At 40.1% G+C, this 17,530-nt stretch overlaps 1 protein-coding gene across 1 annotated transcript in view; it reads left to right on the forward strand.

The window, feature by feature from the left end:
* LATS2 (large tumor suppressor kinase 2) overlaps window positions 1-17,530 on the forward strand; it is a 75,804-nt gene that overhangs the window by 12,592 nt on the left and 45,682 nt on the right. The window contains exon 2 of the mRNA XM_035003717.1: window positions 196-745. Coding sequence (XP_034859608.1) covers window positions 404-745 — 342 coding nt within the window. The 5' untranslated portion in view covers window positions 196-403. The remainder of the gene's footprint in view (window positions 1-195; window positions 746-17,530) is intronic.

Consider the following 17,530-nt stretch of genomic DNA (forward strand, 5'->3'; position numbering starts at 1 on the left):
CATCTTGGGACAGCCCTAGATGTCATGTGCACCAACCAGAGTTGAACGGTATTTTTATCATTTCTGAGAGGTGATGTGTTCTTTCTTAATCCTTCCAAGTGGAATATTTTCAAGATCATTGTCCATTTCTGAAAACTCTTGTTAACAGTATGTGAAAACCACAAATGAATATGTTCTTTCCATTTTCTTTTTCAGATAGCGATGATCTTCAAAATGAAGACTCTGGAAAATTTTAGGTTCTCTACAGGAACTACAAAAATTGAAGGAATGAAGGTTTTCAAAAGGAAATTGTTTTGAAAGTATGTTTACAACTAACTGATACTGTTGACAGTTTTTTTTTTTTTTTTAATAATAAAACGCTTTAAGAAGATTGTATTTATGGTAAAAGGAAACTGGACTAACAATGAGGCCAAAGACTTTTCCTGCCACAACTTACTCTGGAAATAGCCGCCAGCGACTGCAGGAGATTCGAGAGGGCTTAAAGCAGCCGGCCAAATCTTCCGCTGAGGGGCTGCCTGTGGGACCAAACAGCGATGTTTCCCTGGCCACCAAAGTCCTGGGGGGCAAGGATGCTGCCAGGCAGCAACAGCAGATGAGAGCTACCCCAAAGTTCGGACCTTATCAGAAAGCTTTGAGAGAAATCAGATACTCCCTGTTGCCTTTTGCTAATGAGTCCGGCACTTCCGCAGCTGCCGAAGTGAACCGACAGATGCTGCAGGAACTGGTGAATGCGGGATGTGACCAGGTGGGTGTAACCTCCCTGAGGCTCCTGCGGTGGCAGTTATAGTAAGTAGTCCATCCGAACACCGCTGAGAAGCCAAAGATCCTGTGCTTGCCACTTGAAGGCTAAGAGAAGTGTTTCTAGGTCAAAACCCAAGGCCCTTCCAATGTGCCATCACATTGTTTTCCACTCTCTCTCCAGAAGGGTCTTTTTGGCCACTTTTCCTTTTCAGGCAAGATCCAGAAGTTTCTGAACTCTACTGAAATTCTGTTCTGTCCCTGTGATGTTGAGAAGGGCTTTCACACTTAGTCCTTTCTTTGGGGTTTATTTGGGCTTATTCTGAGCTGTCAAGAGGAAGGTACTGACTTCCCTTGTTTCTGGCTTGTGCATTCATTTTACTTAGTTAAGGGAAAGGTTGATTAACATTATTTGGCTCTTCCTTAGACTCTGCTTTCTCCTATTTTAAAAAACAGTATGTATACCATTATAGGAGACTATGTTAAGGAAATGATCAAGCTTGAGAAGTCATCAAAGTGGTGGCAACATAGTCTGACTTCTCAGTTGCTTGAGAATAAGGGACACATTAATGGAGGTGGCAACAATGATATATAAATACACAACTTCTAGCTATACATTTATGATCCTGTGTTGATTCACATAGCCACGTAAAACCCAGGTTGAGGGGCAGGACCATGTAAAATGGAACTAGTGTCCAACCATGTAAAAATGTATTTAGTAAAATCTAACTGTAAAAATGTAATTGCCTTATAAAAGAACTTCTGAAAGCTAATGCTTTGTTACCATCTGTCATCTTAAAAGTCTCAGTTGCATGAAAATGGAAATAAGGTAGGTATTTTTGCTGCCTTGGAAAATTAGTAAGATTTCATGCTCAAAGCACATCTAGATGGCTTGAGCACTTGTAGTTTCTTAGAAATAACCTAATTACCTACTCCTGGCCTCACAGTCACAGGAAAAGGCTAACAATGCCCTCTTTTATTTCCAAAAGCTATCTCAACCTTCTTGTTGTAGTTGCTTACCATAGAATTTAACTAGAGAATTTATTTTTCTCAGATGATATGTTTGTGAAACTAATCGTGCTATTTTGCAGGGCACTTCCTTGACACTTTGGGATATACTGGGATTAACTTGTGTGAAGCAAGCATTGTTGTGTTGAAAGTTGCTTTTATAAAACACAGGATCATGAATAATGTGGTGCAGAGTGTTTTAGCAGTGGAAGCTGACAGCAGAGGCATGACCTTTCTCATTGTGAAAATATGAAGTTAAATACGCTGCCAAGTGCTATCCCTTGACAAACAAAACTTGATGGTTTTGAAAGTAGGAAGGAGCAGTCCTGGGGAAATACTAGAATAAGATTGCAGACTTGAAACCCAACAGCAAAGCCTAAAATCTTCTATAAATCACTTACAAACAAAAGAGGTAATCAGAGCAGGGTGTTCTTTGCAGTTGTGTTTCAGCTGTGATAAAAAGAAACAAGTGAAGCAAATAATCCAAAATACAGGTGGGATCTCATTATGGCAAAATCCATTAGTGGTAATTACAGTGCAAGAAATAATGAAGCTGGTGCTGTATCCAAGACAGTAAAATACAAATACAGTAAAATTAAGGATCATGACACCAATGAAGTTCCCACCAACATTTAATTTATGTTAATTGCTAGCAGAAAGGACTCCATTTGTCGTATTTAATGGTTCTGAAATAATCACTTTGGTGTATAGTGTTACTCTATAAAGTAAAACAGCTCTGCTTTCACCCTGACCCTCCAATTCGGACTGGTTTTGGTCTATATACAGGGTGCATTTGCTTTCAGAGAATCCTGGTCAGAACGTCATTATGAGAATCTGAATAATGTGAGTGGAAACAATCAATAGTACCTCTAGAGTTGTGTGTTTCTTCAATAAAGCAGATTATCAGATCCAGTATAATTGGTACAGAGAGTACCTAGTGTTGCAGCTTTTCATTTTCCTTTGTCTCCTCCTATATTGCCTTTTAATTTAGGTTCAGTTTTATTCTCTTGTACTTTGTCATTTTTGACCCTAATATTAATCAGAATGGCAGTAAACTCCATGTTTTCTCAAGGTCTTCCTGGTGATACACACTTTTATATGCACTATTTTATTCATTGCATATACATGTGCATACATTTTTTCCCACTTTATTTGACCTGAGACTTACTGAAAATATTTACTTGAGTGTTTTCTTTTAAACTTTTTATTAAAATAAAATTTACATAAGAAAAGTACATGATTCCTAAGTGTACAGCTCAGTGAATTTCACCCAGTGAATCACACCCATGTAACTAGCATGGATGGGTATATTTTTTTAATTTTTTTTTTTTAATTTAAGTAATCTCTATCCCAGCGTGGGGCTTGAACTCAACACCCTGAGATCAAGAGTCGCATGCCCTTCTGACTGAGCCAGCTGGGCACCCCTGTGTGTGTGTATTTTTTTAAGATTTATTTATTTTTAGAAAGAGTGTGCACACACAAGAGAGTGTGGAGGGGAGGGGCAGAGGTTGAGGGAGAGATTTTCCAGCAGACTCCACACTGAGCGTGAAGCCAACTCAGGGCTCAGTCTCACAACACTGAGATCATGACCTGAGCTGAAACCAAGAGTCGGATGCTTAACTGACTGAGCCACCCAGGTGCTCCAGCCCCCACTGGGGTATATTTTTAATTAAAATATTTTTAATGTAAATATCCAGGAAAAGTAAAAGACTAAGTATTTTCTGTGTAATGATATAGTGTATATGTCAAATGATGCAGTATCTAAAATATTTTTGCACATAAGTTATTAAAAACTTATGAAAATTTCTACAGGAAAAAAAGGCCAGTGGATTAATATTCCTTATGGAAGGAGCTTTTCTTTAAATATAGATTAAAGGAATAGGAAAGATAAGTATTTGATTATGAGTGTCATATTTATCATTTGGATACTCTTCATACTGACATAGGTAATTTAAATTTAGCTTTTATCTTATATAACTTAGTTTCACTTTTTCTTTTAATGGTTTCAAGTGATCATATTACCAGGTTTTCCCTCTTTTTCTTCCTGACAAAGTTTTAAAAACCACTAATTAGGGGTGCGTGGGTGGTTCAGTTGGTTAAGCGTCTTGCCTTCTGCTCATGTCATGATCCCGGGGTCCTGGGACCGAGCCCTGCATCGGGCTCCCTGAACCCTCTCCCGCTGCCCCCTGCTCATCCTCTCTCTGTCAAGTAAATAAATAAACATACTAAAAAAAAAAAACCCACCCCACTAATTTGATTTTGCAGCGACATTAATACATGTAACATGTCTGCTTCTCGGAAGCATATGACTTGTGTCATCTCACTGAATTGCAGTGGGTTAACAGGTATAAGGGTGCTGTTGGGGCAGGCTCACTATACTCGGGGCTTCTCAGGGTGCAGGGATGGCTGGCTGGCATAGGGGCCTAGTGATGGCAAGAATCCTATTCAGCGGTAGCTCCTGCACTCCTCAGAATAGCTAAGCATTTTATCACTTTGTGTCCCTTAGAGAAAGACTTAAGTGAGAACTGCCTTTCAGATGTGAGTACCAAGAAATGTTTTTTGCTTCTCTTGAGCAATTAGCATGTGCTCTTTCTCTGTGGACAGCCCATATCCTGACCTTCATAAGCCTCCCTCATTGATCTGCTGAGGGCTCTGGCCTGTCATAGCTACATTCTTCCAGTCCTGAATTTCAATGCGTAATTTTCCCAATCCTGACTTAATCCAATTTTTCCTCACTTTATTGTGAATGTTTAAATGACTTAAATCTTTACTGGAATGAGGGTAGGAAGAAAGGTAAACAAATTGATTTATTACACCAAATTTGGCCTAAGAAAAAAGCCGATGGTCAGGGTGTATATTCAGAGGCAGGCTTCCTGAGAATGATGGTCATAGCAACAAATAAATTGGAGGTAGTCTGGTTAATAGGAAAAGGGAGTGAATTTCTTTGTATTCTCAAGCCAAAAAGTACAGAAAAGTCAAGTTTCTTAACCCATTCTGCAAGTTATTCCTCAACCCAGGTGCTTTTGCCAAAGGAAATAGCACTGCAGAGGGGTGAGGCCTGCTGGGACCTGTGAGTCTCAGAGGAAGGACAGACACTGGTGTTGGCAGCCGCCTCCTGTGCCAAGTACCGGTCCCGACAAGCACTCGCGTCGGTAGCCTCATTATTGAAACTACACAGCAAGCATTTGAGATGGATTCCAGTCGTTCCCCCAGTATTGCAGAGGAAACTATGGCTTGGGTGGTCAGGCAAGTGACTCGAGCTCTCCTCTGCACCCTCCCCCCGACCCCCCGGCTCTTACTGACCTTGTATCTTCAGCAAGGGTTGGTTAGACATACTGGTTACGCACACTTGAGAGGAAAGACTTCAGTGCTCCCTTAATGTGGCCATGCAGAGCTCTGTCTTTAACTTGCACCGTGTGTGTTGCTGGCCCGTCCTGGTGGGATTTTCTTCTCCGTGACTTGGTCCTCCCCCACGTCCAGGGGCGGGCGGCACTTTCTCAACGCTTCCAGTCCCCAGGTCCCTGGCCACAGGCCCCGCCTGGTCCTCTCCAGGGGCGCCCCACCCACTCCTCCCCTGTGCACCTGCCCCAGATGCGGGGCGTGGCCTCCTCCTGCTCGCACCTCCACTTCGCTTGTTCTGGGGGCTTCCTCAACATATGATGCTGTTGGCTGGTAATGTCGGCATCCATCTTCCCCAGCGTGGATTCGGGCACCTGTTAGGGTTCGACTCAGATTCTTTCTTACTGCAGGGTCTTGATTCTTCCACCTGTTTTTGAACTGTTCCTATTCAGACTTCCATAGTTGTGTATTTCTGGGGCATTGGATGCTTGATGCCTGCCTTGTGCGGACAGGTGGTCATGCTGTCGTCGCACCTGCAGTGTGGTGCGCAGGCCTCTGGGGGCTGCGACCCGGCGCGTCCTGGTGTGCGCGGGGCGTCGCGCGCGGCTCGCCGGCGGCCTGCGCGGTGGGGATTTGCGCACGCGCTGTGCGGATTTGCGCACGCGCTGTGCGTGCCCCTGGAAAACTGTGCCGACGGTTCCCTGTGCCGGTCCGCGCCCGAGCCGTCGCTGGTTTGTCGGAAGTTGGAAGAGACAGACACAAACACCCCTCGGCCTCTCTGTATGTTTGCAGCGGGTTAACAGGTGTTAAACAAACAGTAGGCATCATCGGGAAAGCTCTAGACGGTGACCTACAGAAATGTTAACGCTGAAGTTGTTCCTTTAGCCTGGTGTCAAGATCCTGCCTCGGTATTAGTTCTCCGTAATACAGGTATTTTGCTAATGAAAAAAAGTAGAAAGGGTTTAGATAACAAGTACATTTCCTCCTCCTCCCTTCGTCTGGAAAGGGAACGAATTTTCAGAATTACCGAACACCAAACACGGGTACTCCCCTGAAATATTCATAAGAGGAAAAGAAAAAAGAAACACTTAAGTTTAGGAATGCCAGTAATGTAACAGGAAATTGTATTACAATGGCTTTTGGGTGTAGCAGTTCCTTATCTTCCCCCTTCCACCACCACCTTTTTTTTTTTTTTTTTTAGCTTTTCAAATTAAATCTGGCCTTGCCAAAAGATAAACCTTATACTTTGTTAAAGTAGGATATTTAAAATTAGTTTGACAAGACACAAGCACATCATACCCTTGTGTCATACCCTTCTCCCACCCCACCCCACACAAGCTCCCCCCTAGTTATTAAAGAAATAGTGTTCATTGTGTAAGTTTGGAAAATAGAGAAACGTGCTGACATTGCCACTCCTCCTGGACGCTCTCCTCATCTGTTCCCTGCACAGAACCCTCTGAGGGATCATTCTAAAAAGGAAAAATCCTGTCATTTCCTTCTGGAAACCTTTCCACTGCACTTGGGATGAAGCTCCCGACCTGTGGGCAAGGCCCATCCCACAGCCTCAGGTGGCACCCCTTTTCCAGCAGTTGGTGTCTGACCCAGCCGGCTTTACTGCCTTTCCTCAGACCTCTCAACACTGGCCCCTTCTTCCTGGATAATGGCTACTCCTCTTTGAAGGCTTGTCTTGCTGTCCTGGATTCAGAAAAGCATTTTCTGACCCCCTAGTCTAAACCAGATCCCTCTGTTTTATTCTCTCTCGTTACAGAAATTTCCTTTAATAGCATTTATCAGAACTTGTTACTAAATGTTTTGTTGTGTATTTCATATAATACCCATTTCTCTCTTTAGAGTTAATCCTCATTAGGCAGTGGCTTTGTTCTGGTCATCATACTCTAGTACCTAAAACTGCAAACTCTCAAAAACATCTGATGTATAAATGAAGGGGTAAACGTTTTGCTATAAACATTTTCATTTTTAACGCCTGTGTTGTATTCCATTGTTCAAATAGTACTATAATTTATTATGCATAACTGGTGTTAAGAGGTAAACTGAAGCATATTTTAAAGTTTATCTGAGCAAAAATGATTCCAGTTGGTGGCAGCAAACCAGAAGTGGTTAGGAGCACTCCACTGACAGTCGCTCAGGAAAGACTTTCAGAGAGCAGAGGCAGAAGCAAAGCAAGAAAATTATTCGATTGTCCACAGCTTAAGCAGTTACCTTATTTGGGAAAGCCTAGGTGGCTGTTTATGATTGGTTGTCCTTAGGTTTTGATTTTTTTAGCCTTCAGGCATTACAGCCTTAGGTTTGGTTTGCTTACATGGGCATAAGGTCTTAGAATCACCTCAGTCTGATGGCTTCCTTGTTTAATTAAACACTGTGATGAACATCCTTCTACGTAAATCTTTATAGACAGCACTGATTCACTTAGAATGAATTTTAGAAATGGAATTACTAGGACAAATGATAAGAGCATTTTTACAGTTTTTATTTGGCAAGTTTCTTTAGAAAATTTTTAAATTGCCTTTATATTTTCAACCCTGCCAACGATGAATACTGCTACTACGAAACAACACATCTGTTTGTCAGTTTAATAGTTTGTTTTGTATTCTTAATTGTGGCAATGAGTATGTGGTAATAAAGTGGGATAGTTCTTCAGTTTTAAGTAGCAGAAAACTCATATTTTGAGGGGGGCTCTAAGTGTCTGAGATTGGATCCATTTTCCTCTTAAAATGCAATGCAAAATCTAGTACATCAAGACCAAAATGCATCTTTTGAGGAACATCTTTTCTCTCCTCCCTGAGTGATTTACATTTGTGCATGGTACAACTCCTGGCCAACACAGGATTTTGCAGTCCTAGAGGATTTGCAAAAAAGTAGTTGGCAGACAGGTAGGCAAGGCCTGCCTTCTGGGGAGGGCAAGCCCTAACAACCCCAGGAGCGGCACTCTCTGGACATTCAGCTTGCTTTGTTCCCCAGAATGTTTTGTGTGCAGAGCAGAGCGCCCTGGCTGGTGTTCAGATATGACAGGCTACGAGTTTGCTGAGGTGTTCGTTCTGGCTGCCCTCAGGAAGCTGAGTGCTCGCGTCCTCTTTGAACAACCTTTTCCCTTAATCCAAACAAGCAGTACAACTATTAATATTTTCTGTATGTGTCATAATGTGGAATATATTGGAGATCACAAATGTTGTTTACCTAATACCTATTATTCACACTGAGCAGTTTTCTACCTAAATGATTATTTGCTGTTATATATATATGGTTGTGGCCGTTCGATGGATCATGCAACCCTAGTAGGTGATTAATGAGCATTTTAATATATTCTATAGCATAGTGCTTTTCCCCTTAAAAGTGCTGCATAGGCAGATATTATAAGTGCTGTAGAAGGTTTTGGAATCATTATTTGGTCCTCCTTTTCTTGCACCCAGTGGTTTTCCAACCTGGGAAGTGTTGAAAAAATACTGCCACCCAAGCCACAGCACCAGAGATTGAATTCATTTGGTGAGGAGTGGGCCCTGGGTAGGAGCCCTTCCTGACGGGTCTCAGATGTGACTAAGGTGCAGCCAGGGTTGAGAGTCATTCATTACTGCCTGGAACCTCAGCTCTGCATTGAACTTGATGGAGTCGGCCCTGGGAAGTGGCTCTAAGATCTGAGCCTTGTGTTTGCCTGCAGTCTGTTTCAGGGCTCCTTACACTGTTTCTGTCATTGCCAACCCATTTATGGATGTAAAGAGAAGTGAAATAACCCAACAAGGAAATTGAGTTTTTTTATGTCCTTTATTTTTTTATTTTATTTTATTTTATTTATTTGAGAGAGAGAGAGACAAGCAGTGGGAGCGGTGGGGGCCAAGGGAGAAGCAGGCTCCCCGCTGAGCAGGGAGTCCGGTGTGAGGCTGATCCTGGAATTTGGGGATCATGACCTGAGCCAAAGGCAGACAGTGAACCAACTGAGCCACCCAGGTGCCCCTACCTTTTATGTCCTTTAGCAACAATTTCTTTTAAGCTACTTTTAATACAGTTATTATAAATTTCAGACTTAACAACAAAAAAGCCACCTCTATTAACATAGTCATTACCCAGCTGCTGCTTATTTTGGTGTTAAAATTCAGTTACCAGAAGTTCAGAGTTCTCAAGCTTAATGCAAAATGTGTTCATCATGCAATTTTTATATACTATGTTTTATTCATCTTGGATTTCTTTACTGTCTTTTTTTAAAATTATTTTATTTAAATGCAATTAATGAACATATAGTGTATTATTAGTTTCAGAGGTAGAGTTCAGTGATTCATCAGTTGCATGTAACACCTAGTGCTCATCACATCACATGCCCTCCTTAATGTCCATCACCCTGTTACCGCATCCCCCCACCCACCGGCCCTCTAGCAACCCTCAGTTTGTTTCCTATAGTTAAAAGTCTCTTATGGTTTGTCTTCATCTCTGATTTCATCTTATTTTATCTTTCCCTCCCTTCCCCTATGATCCTCTGTTTTGTTTCTTAAATTCTACATGAGTGAAATCAGATGATAATTGTCTTTCTCTGATAGACTTATTTCACTTAGCATAACACCTTCTGGTTCCATCCACATCATTGCAAATGGTAAGATTTCATTTTTTGATGGTTGCATAATATTCCATTGTGTGTGTGTATATATTTGTATATATATACATATATATATATACCACATCTTCTTTATCCATTCATTGTTGATGGACATCTGGGCTCTTTCCATAGTTTGCTGTTGTGGACTTTGCTGCTGTAAACATGGGGGTGCTTGTGCTGCTTTGAATCACTATGTTTGTATCCCTTGGGTAAATATCTAGTAGTGTAATTGCTGGGTTGTAGGATAGCTCTATTTTTAACTTTTTGAGGAACCTCCATACTGTTTCCCAGAGTGGCTGCACCAGCTTGCATTCCCACCAGCAGTGTAAGAGGGTTCCCATTTCTCCGAATCCTCGCCAACATCTTTTGTTTCCTGACTTGTTAATTTTAGCCATTCTGACTGGTGTGAAGTGGTATCTCATTGTGGTTTTTTCTTTTTTCTTTTTTTTTTTTAGATTTTATTTATTTGACAGAGAGAGAGAGCACAAGCAGGGGGAAGGGCAGAGAGAGAGGGAGAAGCGGGCTCCCCACTGAGCAGCGAGCCCGATGTGGGGCTCCATCCCAGGACCCTGGGATCATGACCTGAGCCGAAGGCAGACGCTTAACCAACTGAGCCACCCAGGCGCCCCCTCATTGTGGTTTTGATTTGTATTTCCTCTTTCTTTTCTTTAGTAAGTATATTTGGAAAGGAGATGTTTTTCGTAATTATATTTTTCAAATTTGTGATTTTATATAATTGACTTATTTTTCAGTGTAACAATTTGAATTTTCATAAGTGTACTTGCTGTTTTTCCTGGAGTTATGGGAAACCATAGGAAATTTCTCTTCCCTTTGTACCATTCTCCCATGCCCTCACCCTTACCCTAACCATCTAGCATAGTCCTGGATAAATAGTGAATGCTCAACAGATATCTCCAGCTGTTAGACAGACTGCATTTCAATTCTGACTAAGCTTGCTCTTGAGTATGATTTGGGAATTGAATTAAGCTGTTGGTGATAGATTCGCAGCTACAGAGCTTAATATCCATAAGTGGCCTAACAAAGGAAGGCTGGCAGTTGGCAGGATATGGCCAACATGGTGGTTCTTCAGTGTCATCAAGGCCCCAGGCTCCTACTGTCTTTCAGTTCTGTCCTCCTTAATAAGAGGCTTCCATTTCCAGGTGCACCAGGTGGCACCTCCCTGAGAGTCAACAGTTTGTACAAGAAGCAGGAATATGGCAGCAAAAGTGCTGTTCTAGCTCTGGCTCTTTCTTAAAGAGCTTTCCTTCATACTTCACTGGCCAGAACCTAGTCACCTGATCACAAGAGGTTATAAAGCAGCCTTGGAAATGTGTACTTCAGTTGGGCATATGGCTGTCCCTGATAGAACCGGGGCTTCTGTTAGTGAGGAGGAAAGGATATCAGTAAGTCAGTAGATTTCGTTAAGGAACCAGAGGATAACCACATGTCCTACTGGCTGTCACCATGGGCTAACAGCCTACCTTTCTGAGCCTCATGATCCTTCATCTATACCCTGGGGGTAACGATTACTCCTACCCCATGGGTTGTGTTGCAGACCAGAAAGAATGTAAAGTGACTTGTCTTTGACTGTAATCTCTACTTTAGTCATTATATTAATGCGTACTTTCCCCAGTACCTATTTTTTCTCCTGCATAGCTTTCACCTCTATGTCTTTTCAGTGCTAACACCCTGCTCTATACCTGGATTCTTCTAAGTAGTCCCCCTGACCCAGTATTTCTGCCGGTGAACCTTTCCTAAAAGGTGACAATCAGCCACTCCCTTGGTAGGGATTATCTAGCCCACATGGCTCGTCACACAGTTAAATTAACTGAGACCCAGAGAGGTGATGTGGTCAGTTTAAGACTATACAGCAAGTGAGGGGCAGACCCAAAGCTACAAGCCTCTCAGTTTCACCCATGAAACTTGAAAGAGAAAGAAACAGAAATAGCCATCACTCTACCATTTATAAAAGTAAGATATTTCCATACAGTAGAATTGACCCATCAACCCACTGTCCAGGGATAATCATTGTTATTTGACCATATTATATTTCCTTTTATGGTTGTTTTGATTAACTTTTTATTTTGGAAAAAATTTAAAAGTACAGTAGCATCGGGGTGCCTGGGTAACTCGGTCGTTGGGCGTCTGCCTTCAGCTTGGGTCATGATCCCGGGGTCCTGGGATCGAGCCCCACGTCGGGCTCCTTGCTTGGAAGGAAGCCTGCTTCTCCCTCTCCCACTCCCCCTGCTTGTGTTCCATTTTATTTATTTATTTGCCAGAGAGAGACAGCAAGAGAGGGAACACAGGGAGCCCAACATGGGGCTCGATCCCAGGACCCCGGGATCATGACCTGAGCAGAAGGCAGATGCCCAACGACTGAGTCACCCAGGCGCCCCTAAGTAAATAAAATCTTAAAAAAGAAAGTACAATAGCATCTATCTCTGCAGTAATTTTTAGAATAAACATTTAATTCAAATATAACATCTAGAATATTTTCAAAACAAATACCAGGCATCATTTCACTTATCACTCATATACTCCTATATTTAAATGTATCTGTGAAAGACAGAAAAAAGTAAAAAACACAACAGAATAAAAACATAATCACAATACTATTATCACATTCAACAAAATAAACATTTTAAATTTAGTGTAATTTTTATGACTACATGGTTAATATTGTGGAACTACTTATTAATGAAATTAATATTTCTGAGCAATTACTATGTGAACAACAAGCCTGCAAGGAAGATTCTGTTTTTGTCAACATTTACAGGTGAAAAAACTGGCTACAGATTTACTGGCACAAGATAAATAATGTGCCTACTAAGTAGTGGAACTAAGAATCAAAAATCCAGATCTGGCTTTTTCTTGTTTTGTATCCTGAATATTTTTCCCTCAACATTTATATACATAGTATGTCTTCATATCAGTAAAAATAGTAACCTAAAACGTTTACATGCCATCATGGGAGTCTGCCAGAATTTAATAATTTCCCTAATTTTGGACAATGAAATTGTTTCAAGTTTTTTACTATTATAAATAATGCTGCAGAGCACATGTTTATTTGTAAATTTTGGAAGACATCTCTACTGCTTTCCTTATGTTAGATTTTTTTAAAAGTGAAATTACTCCAGGAGCCTTGTTCTTTGATTGTTTCATGCAAGTTAGTTTTGCCTAGAAGTTGAGTAACATTCGGTAGTAGTAAATGGCTGGCAGAACCAGAAGTAAACCCAAATAATGTTTGCAGTCCTTCTTTGAGTGCATGTTTATTGAGCATCTAGGAGGCGTTATGCACTGTGCTAAGCACTGAGGATTCAGAGATGTCTGAGACCTGAGATCCTTCCTCTTAATGCCTGGTTGCTTCTGGCTGGACGCTTTCTCATTTACCAGAGTGCTGAAGGAAAAAGAAAATCTATCCACTGAGAATTCTGTATGTAGCAGAACTGTCCTTCAGAAATGGAAGTGAAGACATTTCCAGGGAAACAAAAATCTGAGAAAATTTGTCACCATTTGCAGTAAAAGAAATACAGAATATACAGGAAGGAATGAAGAGCACTAGGAATGGTAAATATCAACAAGTATAAAAGACAAATTTATTCCTTTCTCCTAATTTCTTTAAAAGATATGTCAGTACTTAAAAATTACACTGTAATAATGGGTTTATCACACATACGATGTAACAACATAGGACACTATGGATAAGGGGTTAAATGGAATTGTATTATGCAAGGTTTCTGTGTTTCTTCTGATGTAATTAAAAATTAACACTTAAGTAGATTATGATAAATTAAAAATCTGTATTGCAGTTTATAGAGCAGTCACTAAAATAGAATTCAAAGAGCTAAAGCTAGAGAGCCAGTTAAGGAATTAAAATGGAATACAGGGGTGCCTGGGTGGCTCAGTCAGTTGGGCGGCTGCCTTCGGCTCAGGTCATGGTCCCAGTCCTGGGATCGAGCCCCACATGGAGCCCCGCGTTGGGTTCCCTGCTCATCGGGGAGTCTGCTTCTCCCCCGCCCTGCTCTTGTGCTCTCACTTGTTCTCTCTCCCTCTCAAATAAATAAATAAAATCTTTTAAAAAAATAAATAAAATGGAATACAAAGAAAACTTTGATTAACATGAAAGGAGGCCAGGAAGCAGGGACAAAGGAACAAACAGATGAGATAAATAGGAATGGCAGGCTTAAATAAAACCATATTAATAATTACGTTCACTTAAAGGGATTAAGCACTTCACTCAAAAGGCAGAGGTTGTCATACTGAATAAAAAAGCAAGATTCAACTATATCCTGTCTATAAGACACACTTCTTAAATACAAGGACACAAATAGACTGCAAACAAAAGTCTGGGAAAAGATAAGCCATGCAAGCTATAAACATAAAATAGATGCAGTGGCAATATTAATATCAGATAGTACCCTTCAGGATGAGTATTACTTGAGACAAAGAGGACCACTTTATAATAAAGGGCCTATATATCAGGAAGATGTGGTAGTGAGGTATGCATTTAAACACAAGCTTCAAACTATATGAAGTGAAGTAGATGGAGCAAGAACTAAAGGAGAAATCCGCAAATCCATGATCATTATGTGGAGATTTTAACCCACCTCTCAATAATTGATGGGATAGGTAGACAAAAATAAATCAGTAAGAATATAGGAGAATTGAACAGCATTATCACCTACTTTAACTTAATTGACATCTATAAACATCACACTCAGTACATGTAGAATATACGTTCTTTTCTAGTTTACATAGAATGTTCATTCACGGAGATAGACCATTTGTTAAGACAGAAGTCTCAATAGCTTCTCAAAGATTGAAAGCTTACAGAATATGTTCTCTGACCACAATGAAATTAAATTAGAAAAAAGTTAAAATCTTTGAAAGCCCCAAATATGTAGATGTTAAACAACTCACTTCTAAACAAGTCATGACTCAGAAATCACAAAGGAAATTATAAAATACTGGTTCTGAATAATAAAAATTTTTAAGATTTTGCTAAAGCAGTACTTAGAGGGAAATTCATAGTTTTAAGTGTATATTTAGAAAAGAAGTCTAAAATTAATCATCTAAGCCTCTCCTTTGGGAAGCTAGAAAAAAGAACAGTAAATTAAACCCAAGGTAATAAGTCAAAGAAAGGAAACAATAAAGAGAACAAACTGTAAGAACAAACAATAGAGAAAGTCAATGAAGCCAAAACCTGGTTCTTTGAAAAGATCAGTAAGATTGATAAACTTCTAGCCAAACTTACCCAAAAAAGTAAATAAGAAAGAAAAAGGGGGCACCTATGTGGCCCAGTCGGTTGAGCATCTGACTCTTGATTTTGGCTCAGACCATGATCTTAGGGTCGTGGGATCAAGCCCCATGTCAGGCTCTGTACTCAGCACAGAGTCTGCCTATCCCTCTCCTTCTGCTCCCCCTTCCCCCCACTCACGTGCTTGCACATGCTCGCTCTCTCAAATAAATAATTAAAATCTTTTAAAAAAAAGGAAAGAAAAAAGCACAGAGGAAACAAATGACCAATTTCAGGAATGAACGGATACTACTGTGGGTCCTAAGACATTAAAAAGATTGTAAGGGAATATATAAACAATAAATTTATGATCCAATAAATGTGACTTAGATGAAATGGATAGACAAATTTGCTGGAAGACAAAAAACTACCAAAATTAACACTAAGAAATAGAAAAATCTGAATAGCTCAATATCTATTCAGTTCGTAATAAAAATCCTTCCTACAAAGAAAGCTATAGGCTCACATGCTTCACTGGTGCATTCTATTAAACAGTTAAGGAAGAAGTAATAGTAATGCTAGCCAAACTCTTTCACAAAATAAAGGAGTAGGGAGTAATTCCCAAGTAATTTCATGAGACCAGTGTTGCTCTGATATCAAGACTTGAGAAAGCCATTATAAGAAAACTGACCAATATTCCAGTATCTTTTGTAAATGCTACATAAAGGCAAACATCCTAACCAAAGTATTAGCAAATGCCATTCAGTGAAAATATATTAGGACCAAATGAGATTTATCCCAGACATGCGGGGTTGGTTTAACATTAGAAAATTAATGTAATTCACCATGTCAACAAAATGAAGAGTAAGGCTATGAGTAAAGCCATCTTCATAGATACAAAAAAAGCACTTTTCAAAATCCAACAGCCATTCATAACAAAACTGGGTATAAAAGAGAACTCAAATTGCTGAAGGACACCTATGTAAAATCTATAGCTAGCATCACATTTAATGGTGAAACTCTGAATACATTGCCTCAAAGATTGGTAATAAAGCATGGATATCCACTTTTCATCTTCTGTGGAGGTCCTGGGCAGTGCCTTAAGGAGGGTAAAAGAAATAAAAGTACACAGATTGGAAAATAAGTAAAACTGTCTTTATTTACATTTGACACGATTCTTTTGTAGGAAATCCTAAGGAATCTATTAAAAAGCTACCAGAACTAATAATTTCCTACATAATAATTTAGCATGGTCACAGGAGACAAGATCAATATGCAAAAATCAATAGTTTTCTGTATTCTAGCAATTAACACTGGGAAATTGAAATTTTTTTTTAAAGATTTTTATTTATTTGAGAGAGAGAATGAGAGACAGAGCACGAGAGGGAAGAGGGTCAGACAGAGAAGCAGACCCCCTGCTGAGCAGGGAGCCCGATGCGGGACTCGATCCCAGGACTCCAGGATCATGACCTGAGCTGAAGGCAGTCGCTTAACCAACTGAGCCACCCAGGCGCCCGGGAAATTGAAATTTAAAATGTGATTTCATGGGGCACCTGGGTGGCTCAGTCCGTTAAGTGTCCAACTCTTGATCTCAGCTCAGGCCTTAATCTCAGGGTTGTGAATTTAAACCCTCATGTTGGGCTCCATGCTGGGCATGGAGCCTACTTAAAAAATAAAGTGATTTCATTTATAGTAGCATTTAGAAATATGATATACTTAGGGATAAATTTAACAAAATATGAATATGTTCAAGACCTGTAAAACACACAACAGTACTGAATGAGTTAAAGAAGATCATAATAAATGGAGTCATATACCATGTTCATGGATTGGAAGACTTAATATTGTTAATATGGCGGTTCTCCCCAAACTTATCTGTAGATTCATCACAATTCTGAGAAAGCCACAGCACGCCTTTTTGACAAACTGAGTCTAAATCCATATGTTCTGCAAAGGACCTAGAATAGCAAAGGCTATATTAAAAAAACATAGGTAGAATACTTAAACTATGTAATTTCAAGACTCATACTAGTTAAAACTTTATAATAGATTCTAGAGCTATACAATAATCAAGACAGTGTGGTACTCTCATGAGGATAGATACACAGTTGAGTGAAACAGAATTCAGAGCCAAGGGGTGCCTGGGTGGCTCAGTTGGCTAAGCATCTGCCTTCATCTTGGGTCATGATCCCAGGGTCCTGGGATTAAGCCCTACATTGGGCTCCCTGCTCAGTGGTGAGCCTGCTTCTCCCTCTTCCTTTGCCTACTGCTCTGCCTACTTGTGCTCCTTCTCTCTCTCTCTCTCTCTGTCAAATAAATAAATGAAATCTTATTTTAAAAAAATAAAGAATTCAGAGTCCAGAAATGAGCATTTATATAGTCAACTCATTTTCAACAAGGATACAGAAGGAAGGAAAGGGGTTTTTTGTGTTTTCAGCAAATGGTCCTGGGATAAATGAATATCCAAATGGACAAAAATCAGCACTCTTACACCATTCACAATAATTAAATCAAAATGGATTATAGACCTAAATACAGATTATAAAAACTTTTAAAAGAGAATGTAGGAGAAGATCTTTGCAATCTGAAAAAGGCAGAGATTTCTTAGA

Source organism: Mirounga leonina, unplaced genomic scaffold, assembly GCF_011800145.1.
Source record: "Mirounga leonina isolate KUSES-001 unplaced genomic scaffold, KU_Mleo_1.0 Mir_127, whole genome shotgun sequence".
In the NCBI taxonomy this organism is placed as follows: Eukaryota; Metazoa; Chordata; class Mammalia; order Carnivora; family Phocidae; genus Mirounga; species Mirounga leonina.